Source organism: Triticum aestivum, chromosome 5D (assembly GCF_018294505.1).
Source record: "Triticum aestivum cultivar Chinese Spring chromosome 5D, IWGSC CS RefSeq v2.1, whole genome shotgun sequence".
NCBI classification, from domain to species: domain Eukaryota; kingdom Viridiplantae; phylum Streptophyta; class Magnoliopsida; order Poales; family Poaceae; genus Triticum; species Triticum aestivum.
The window spans coordinates 408,286,858-408,295,038 of NC_057808.1; the positions used below are offsets into that span (position 1 = coordinate 408,286,858).

Here is an 8,181-nt window from a genome sequence, read left to right on the forward strand (position 1 = left end):
GCGACGCACTACTAACTTAAAATATGAATCTACAGTAATCTCTTCCCTGTTTCTTGCAAACCAACAAAGATTAACAGATGAACCTATAACTTCAACCAGTCCCAGAGATATTAGTTTAAAACATAAGTCAACCATAATATATTTCCTTGTTTTTGCAGACCAACGAAATTGGGCTGAGGAACCTATAACGGAAGGAACCTATAGCTTCGAACCCATTTAGCAAAAGAAAAAAGCAAAGTCACACATGAACTCATAACAAGAACAAGTTTTAATCCATGTCAAAACCGAGAAAACCAAACAAGTACCACATGTCATGCCAAGGAGGCCGCATAGACAAACAGACGCTCATAATGTTCAAAGCTGAAAATATCTGACACCTAAAAAGCAGTACACGAATGCAAAAATGAGATATTTGAGTTTTCCCTTTCGGGACAGTCTGAGGCAGGGAAGCTACTAGTGCAGTTGACGCTTGATTGTCTGTCCCTCTCCGGGTAGGTAGCAACCGATTCCACGTCAGGGTGAAGATAGATAACCGCCAGCGCACCACCATGGGCCGAGATTCTGTTCCGCTGCAGGCGAGGAGATCGAGCAAGCCGTCGAGAGAGTACCTACACATCACACGTTTCCGTCAGATACAAGTTGTCATACGTGTGTTTTGTTCAGGTAGAGTCACACACATCGGAATAATACGATGCTCGTTTGTACGAGCAAAGATCAGAGACACGTAGCCGGAGGCTTCGCCGTACTACCATGTACTCGCTGAATCAACTTATAATAAAATAATTACTACTCCCTCGGTCTCATAATATAAACATTTTTGACGCATAATATAAGAGTGTTTTTAACACTGTAATAAAATAATTACTACTCCCTCGGTCTCGTAATATAAAAAACATTTTTAACGAATAATATAAGAGTGTTTTTTACACTAGACGGCGGAGAGAATGCGTAGTTTGTGCGCCTACGTAGCACCGTCATTTTATTTTATTTGGCAAAGAAAAGTCAGCACGTGGCTTTGCGTAACCGTATGCGTTAAGCGGGATCGGAGGTAAGCCGAGAATCTGGGAGGCAAAATCGGTTGGACTGACAGCGAGCTTTTCCTCCGGACAGAAGAGTAGAGCTGACAGACGATAACCTACTGTTCAGACGATAAGTTACTGTAACTTTTTCCTGTTGTCAGCGCCCCTTGATGATACAGTGATCTGTAACCGGCATCTGGTGCCAGTTATTTTTTACAGCAGTTCTGATGTTCTATTATCGGCGCGCCTGCTCCTTTTCCCGTTTAAAAAGCAAACATATTCTACTAACTACTCCACAGTGGGGAAATCAGTTGAGGTGAAGTGCCGTTGCAACCACCACGTGCATATCATAATTATGAGTATGAAACAGACGGCACGCTGAGAGAGAAATAGGACAAGCATAACAGATGGGGAGAGGCAGACAGAGGGAAGGAGAGACAGGATGAGGTTAGAAGTTTATACTAAAGCGTCCTCGTTACGATTTGGTGCGTCGTGTGGCAGGACATTTGCAAGGCACGTATAGAGTACTTAAAAAAGGAAGAGCACCTACTCAACGAGAGCCATGTTACCTTACTCCCTCTGTCTCAGTAATATAAGATTGTTTTTGACCCAGTGTCGTGTTAAAAACGCTCTTATATTATAATATTATAGGATGATGAAGGCGAAGGGAGTAGCATGGCCGTCCCACTGCACCACGTGCTACCCAAAGGTTGTTCCGTGGTAAGATTTATGTGCAAGGTTGAACGCAACTGGTTCGTTACTGCATCTTGCAAGTTTCCCAAGTACGTACTTACTAATAAAACCTGTACCGCCCAGGATTAAGAGGTTGAGAGCGTACCAAACTATTGCAGGCCGTCTTTCAACTGATATATTTTTGGTGCACGAGAGCATCTGGCGGAATGAAGAGACGTTGCTTTGAGCGAATAAGGATCGACTTCCACAAGCCAACGAATCCAACAGAAGGGAAGGAGAGGATGCGTGTCCTAAATGCCAGTGGCCATCGCCACGCAGCAGCGCCCCCAGGAGCAAATCTGAACTACGTATTTGGACGGCTCGTTCTGCTCAAGAAAACAACAGTCGCAAAATTGAGCGGACGTGTGCTCCGATTTAAACGACGCAACTACAAATGTGTGAGAATGAATCCGGCATTTCCAAGAAAACGACGCAACTACAGATGTGGGAGAATGAATCCGGCGTTTCCAAGAAAGCGCGCACAAGAATTCTGGCGCTTCATATAATGGACAGAAGACTATGAAGCTATGCACTGTCTTGTTCCCCCCAAATAGAAGATCATTCGCACATTCTGCAGGAGCTAGGGCTTCGCACAGCCCTTTCGCACCCATCACTGTGTATTTCGAATGTTTCTCGGGCTAAGACGATCCTGATGGCCCCAGCTAGGGGGCAACGTATGCTACCTGAGGTTTCGCAGGGATGAGGCATCAGCAGTGTCCGCGAAGGAAAGCAAAGCACCATGCCGAAATTGTCTCATCGTAGCATGAGAAACGTATAGTCTCGATGTGCCACGAGAACTGCAGACTTGCAACTTGCATGCAAGTGAATAATGGTTTTTTGCTTTGTTTCAAATCACCAGTTTGGATTCAATAAGGCCGGCCATTACATGAAAGATGTTCATACATTTATATCTATATATATCAATCAAAAAACTAATAATGCCTCTACCAAGCTATGTAACATTCTACCATGACTCTTAAACTACTGCAGTCAAAACTACAACAGACCCTATGTAGAACAGAACTCCATAATTCAATCAAGATAGAATACGCGGATATCAATTTATTATGCAAGCAACAAATATCAACAGATAATGCACATAAGACTATTAAGCTAATCAAAAGGATACATGTGTGAATTTGTTAGATAAACTTTAGTATCTAAGCCACTAGTTCTGATCCGCTTAATTGCACCCACATTGCACAACCACATACCCACCACGCACATGATGCAACATTCATCTGCAGCACCTATCCTAATCTATACCATGACTTGTTAATTAATTATATGATAGCTGCAAGGTTTTCTGTTGGTCTATATTAGTGGAATCAGGTTATACTAGGTGTGACTTCTGTCTCACATTCTAAGTTTTATGGTTAGTTTAGCACTATCCAGGATGATTGGCAGTTATCAATATTTCAGGTAACAACCGCAATTGTTTAACTTCTGTCAATTATTATATTCCTTACCAAACATCCCAAGAAACTTATGCTCCTTGATTTATCCGTGCAAAAATGCGTTTGATCCTCTAAAGTTAGCTAAATCTATTACCATATCCACAATTTTAGCAGAAAAGATATAGCAAACAAAATAACACACAAGGTGCAGAGGTGAGCTTACCTGAAGCAGTACTAAATATCAAGATTGGTTTCCAGATCCACGTTGTAGCTGCAGCAGTAAATTGTGAGCAAACTGGAGGGTTGCCTGGTACTTCTTGTTCTTATCCGCCTCTTCAGTAGCTTGAGCAGAACCAGAAGCAACATTTTGTTGCTGTTGTACCTGAGAGGAGAAATCCGGGTTTACCCTATCAGTGGGGAATGACGTTGACTGATGGAGCTGTGCCAAATTCCCCATCTGGTTATTTGCTGCCAATGGTCCATCATTCATTTGGTGTGCGGGAGGGACTGGTAGGTTGGTATTGCTGGACTGGAAGTTAGACTGGCTAACTGTTCCTAAGGAACTGTAATTGTTTTGAGGAGCGTAATAGTGTTCTGGTTGATACTGCTGCTGTGTAGGGAGAGCAGACAAGGGTCCTTGTGTAGGGAGAGGAGGTGGTGGAGGCAAGCTTAAGGTAACCTCAGGGTTGTAAGCAGTATGTATTGGGTGCTGCTCCTGAGCACCAACCATGCCCCCATAGCTTGCTGGAGCTTGCCTGCCGAACTGCTGACCGGATTGCTGAAGATTACCCACCTGCTCAAAGCATAAATAAGAGGTCAGTGTTAGATTTTCATCTTTCCATACGATAGGAAAAGTAGATGCATCATGCAACAGTGTTGCCACAGGTCTTCCTGTGGAGCTCGGGGTTACCTGACTATTTGCTGGAACTGATGACTGCACATTTGGCATAAGTTTGGCTAATGTGGTCATAATATCAGGCTTGAGTGACTGTCCTTGCTGTCCTGCTATTTGGCTCATGGGGAAGCTTGATACACCTGACTGAACTGCTTCCTCACGTAAAGACCCCCGATAATCAGCATCCTGATGATGGTTGCCATTAGCAGAGCCCATATTGTAATTTCTTTGCATCGCTAGCATGGTATCACCACCATCATAATAAGCTTGTGACTCTGGTCCAGTCAGTACAGGTCTCTGGACAGCAGCATTGGACATCTGTGGAATGTGCAGTACCACGCCATAAAGGCGCTCTGGACCATCAACTTGCAGAACATTCGTCAGGAAATCCGATGGCGGGACCAAAAACAAAGTGGTTCCTGCATCAACCTTAACAACCCCTGCGCGACTTTTTGAGCCCAAGTACCGCAGAAATTCAGTGTAAGACACAAAATCATCTTCACTGTCTGGTAAGAAGAAGACAATTTCAAAACCCGAAGCATCTCCATAGTGTTTTGCCAGCATATCTAATCCTGTTCTAGCGGAGATATTAACAATGTCCGGTCTGCAAAGAGAAGTGGAACATATGCAAGGTCAGTAAACTATACAAGAAACTTTAGAAAAAAGTTGAAGTGGTTTGTACTCACAAAGGTATCTCAATGCCCCTCCTTATAGGCAAGCAGCGAGCACGACAAACAGGAGATCCACCTTTGGCAATACTTCCACGCCAGAAGTGCCCAAGGGATGACATTTGGTGTACCGTGCCCTGGATCCGAATAACAGAGCTAAAGCTCTCATCAGCAACCGGCTGAAGACCCTCACTGCCTGCCCTTACATGGTAAGGGTCCATGCCAGCATCCAACCTCACCCTTTTGGCTTCTCTCGGATCAAGTGCATTATGAGCAGAATGTCCAGTCAACAAAAATGAGCCAGCTTCAGGTGCTGGAAGGATACCACCAGTGATTGGCATTGCACCATAGTCCAAGTATCTTGATCTTCCACGTCGAGGATCATACCCTTGTGATGTGCCATGACTACTGCAACCAGCACCAAAATAATCAGGTGCGGCATATGGACCATCATTGTACATCTCTGATCTAGGGAACCCAGCAGGCGGTGTTAGGCTATCAAGTTTACTGGGTGCAAGCCCGCTGCTGGAGAAAAGAACATGAATCCTTGTATCATTGAAAAGACGCCCATCTAGAAGATTCTTAGCATTAGAAGCTCCTTCAATGGTTGCAAACTCCACAAAAGCATACTGCCTTTCTGGAAAAACCTTGATATTTGTAACCACACCATGTGCTGCCATAGCCCGCCTTAGTGCCTCCTCGTTAACTTTATGTGTATTGGGTAAACCCACCCAGAGAACATTGGTAGGATTTTTTGCCTCTCTCATTCGTACTCCAGCAGAACCCTGACAAACAGAACATGATATGACAGTAAGCAACCCGCAGATCAAAGAGGCCAGTACAACAGCAAGAACCAAGAGAAGTAATCAGCAGTACCTTTGCATGTCCAACTCCCATTTCACCGGGTGGCAATGATCCTCTACTGTTGAAGTTGCCTGCTTCCGACCGTTCCTATCCAAATCAGTACAAATAACTAAATAATAAGACAGCGTTCCTTCAAAAACTGCAGCCTAGAAGTACTATTCACAAACTCAGTCAACAATAATAGATGCATACCGCTCTGCCTCTGGACCTCTGGAAATCAACACACAATTCCTTGCCCCCTAAATCTGCCCCATTCAAGGCTCTATGGGCAGAAATGGCATCTTCCAGTTTCTCAAAGTCGATGTATGCAGAAGTTTGATCATGGGAGAATGCAACACCTTCAATCTTCCCAAACTTTTGAAACTCCTCCTCTACCTCCTGCTTTGAAATAGAAGGACTAATTCCTCCAACCCATAGGTTCCTAACAGCTCTAGCCTGTAAAAACCAATCAACAAACACAAGTAAGCATCATGAGGGCATAAATCTTTACACAACACCAGCATAGCAATTTCACCCTAGAACAAGGAACAATCACCAATCTAGGACTATTTCTGTACCTACTTATAAAGAATAATGTTCAAAAAAGCGAAAGGCCACAGCTTAGAGCAACGGGCGCTTAAGCGCGGTTTAAGCGCGCTTGAGCGTTTTTTAAAACTTGGCCAGAATTTGACTGTTTTGAATAGTATGCACAGGAAAATAGGAAACATGGCACATGGGTAGTTGAAGTAGCATCTAAAATGCACTTCACAACATAGCAAATACACACAGCAAGCAAAATGACAACTAAAATGCAGTTCAGTTCAAATAGACATAGCCAAATGCAGATCATGTAGCCATGATTTGGCCAGAACCTGAAGGAAACAGCTCCCGAACAGACCCTAGTAATAAGATAAATGACATACTGCCATCATTGCACAAGCAGCTAAGCAGAAGCAGTTCAAAAACAGCCAAATTCTGGCCAAAATTTTAAAATACGCTTAATCTACCCTTTAGAGCATCTCCACCCAGCCCCCCAGGACGCCCCCCCCCCCCCCCCCAGAGGCCTTTTTTAGCGCCGGCAGTGAAAAATTACCCCAGTCACGCCCCCACAATCTCGTTTTTCGCCGGATTTGGTCCGGCAATCCCAACCCAAACCCAGGGAGCCGGCGCTATTATTTACACGCAGCAGGCCCACTGTCAGCCTCCCACTCCCCCTCTCCTCTCTCTCTTGCATGCAACAGGCCCACCCACGTGCATGCCTCCAGCTCGCCCACTGTCATCTCCCTCCTTTTCCTCTCATCTCTCTTGTCTTTTATTGTTGGGTGGGGGCACCGAAGTCCTAATTACCTGGAAATTCACATCGCACTGCAGCCAGATCCCGGGGGTATCCAAGGCGGGAGCGGATCCGAGTGGGGGAAGGAGGAGGGAGGGGGGTGAGAAGTTACCGGCCGGGCGAACTCGACCCGGATGAAGGCGCCCTTGACCTTGGACCCGCGGAGCGCCTCGAGGGCGGCCCGGGACTCGGCGACGGAGCGGAAGAGGACGAACGCGTAGCTGCGTGAGCCGGCGCGCGTGACGGCGCAGTCGAGCGCCTCGTGCGGGGCGAAGGCCGCCATGACGTCGTCCTCGCCCGCGTGCGCAGGCAGGTTGCCGACCCACAGCGCGTTCGTCTCGTGGGCGGCCCCTGGCGCGGCGGCGGCTGCGGCTGCGGCCCCGTCGCCGGAGGGCTCCGACTCCTTCGGCGGGGAGGCCGACGGCCTGGCGGCCTCGGAGGGCCCCGCGGGCGGCGGCTCCGACGACATCGGCGGCGGCGGGGATCAGGGCAGGGGGAGATCGCCGGGGGCTAGGGTTAGGTTGCGGGGATTTGGGCTGTGATGGGGAACGGACGGGGTGTGGCCGTGTGGGGAACCGGCCCGCGGGTCGGTTCGGTATATACCGCGGTCCGCGGGCGGGGCAGGGACGGCTGCGCGCCTGCGCCTGCGTCCGTTTTTTGTCCGCTTTCAACCCATTCCCAGCCCAAGTTTGGCTGAGTTTGCGGTCGAACGGACACGCGCGGACGACGCGTGGCGCCTGCCCATGTCCTCCCTGGCCCGCCCGTCGGGGAGACAAACCCCCCTTTTTCTATCCCCTCCCCCTCCTCCAGCCGCACCACCGCCACTCTCCTCCCTCGTCGCTGCCGCCATTGCTGTTGTGCAGCTCGGCCGCGCATTGGCCCCAACCCCTGACGCATCCCGTGTTCCCTCGACCCCCCGAGCTACCCAACCACGACCACCTTATTTGCGCTCCCGACGGGCGGATTTGGAGCGGATCCGGCCGGACTTGAGCTCCGCCCAGCTGCCGGAGGCCGTGTCGTGCCATGGACTGGCCCGGCACCGGGACGGAAGGCCCCGGCAAGGCCGCATGCAGGTACTGACTCCGCCTCTAGCCGCTCGGATCTACACCGTCGGCGGTTCGCCGACAGATACACGAACGGCGGTCGGTTGGGCTCGGTGCTGGCCTAAAAGCTTGTCGGCGCACCGTTGCCACTCATTAAGTGCGATGACTGCCCAAAGAACGTCTTGCACCGCTTGTTTACAACGCCGGAACATCCCGGATGGGTGTTCATCAAGTGCTCAACCGATGGGGTA

At 48.4% G+C, this 8,181-nt stretch overlaps 1 protein-coding gene across 1 annotated transcript; it reads right to left on the reverse strand.

The window, feature by feature from the left end:
- Positions 1-250: 250 nt before the first annotated feature.
- LOC123122192 (flowering time control protein FPA) lies at positions 251-7,449 on the reverse strand. The gene is made up of 7 exons (XM_044542337.1): positions 7,000-7,449; positions 5,768-6,010; positions 5,588-5,662; positions 4,730-5,496; positions 4,059-4,647; positions 3,372-3,941; positions 251-608 (listed from the first exon to the last, which is right to left on the reverse strand). Exons 1-6 carry the CDS (start codon positions 7,354-7,356, stop codon positions 3,390-3,392), a joined length of 2,583 nt encoding a protein of 860 aa, XP_044398272.1. The 5' UTR covers positions 7,357-7,449; the 3' UTR covers positions 251-608; positions 3,372-3,389.
- Between the last annotated feature and the right edge of the window lie 732 nt (positions 7,450-8,181).

What these genes read in the sequence shown, in the direction of transcription:
- LOC123122192 (XM_044542337.1), bottom strand. Translation starts at nt 7,356, where the DNA reads ATGTCGTCGGAGCCGCCGCCCGCGGGGCCCTCCGAGGCCGCCAGGCCG. An exon ending in AGGGGCATTGAGATACCTTT is followed by an intron (nt 4,648 to 4,729) that starts GTGAGTACAAAC and finishes TTCTCTTTGCAG; the next exon opens with ACCGGACATTGTTAATATCT. An exon ending in CAGTTCCAGCAAATAGTCAG is followed by an intron (nt 3,942 to 4,058) that starts GTAACCCCGAGC and finishes TGCTTTGAGCAG; the next exon opens with GTGGGTAATCTTCAGCAATC.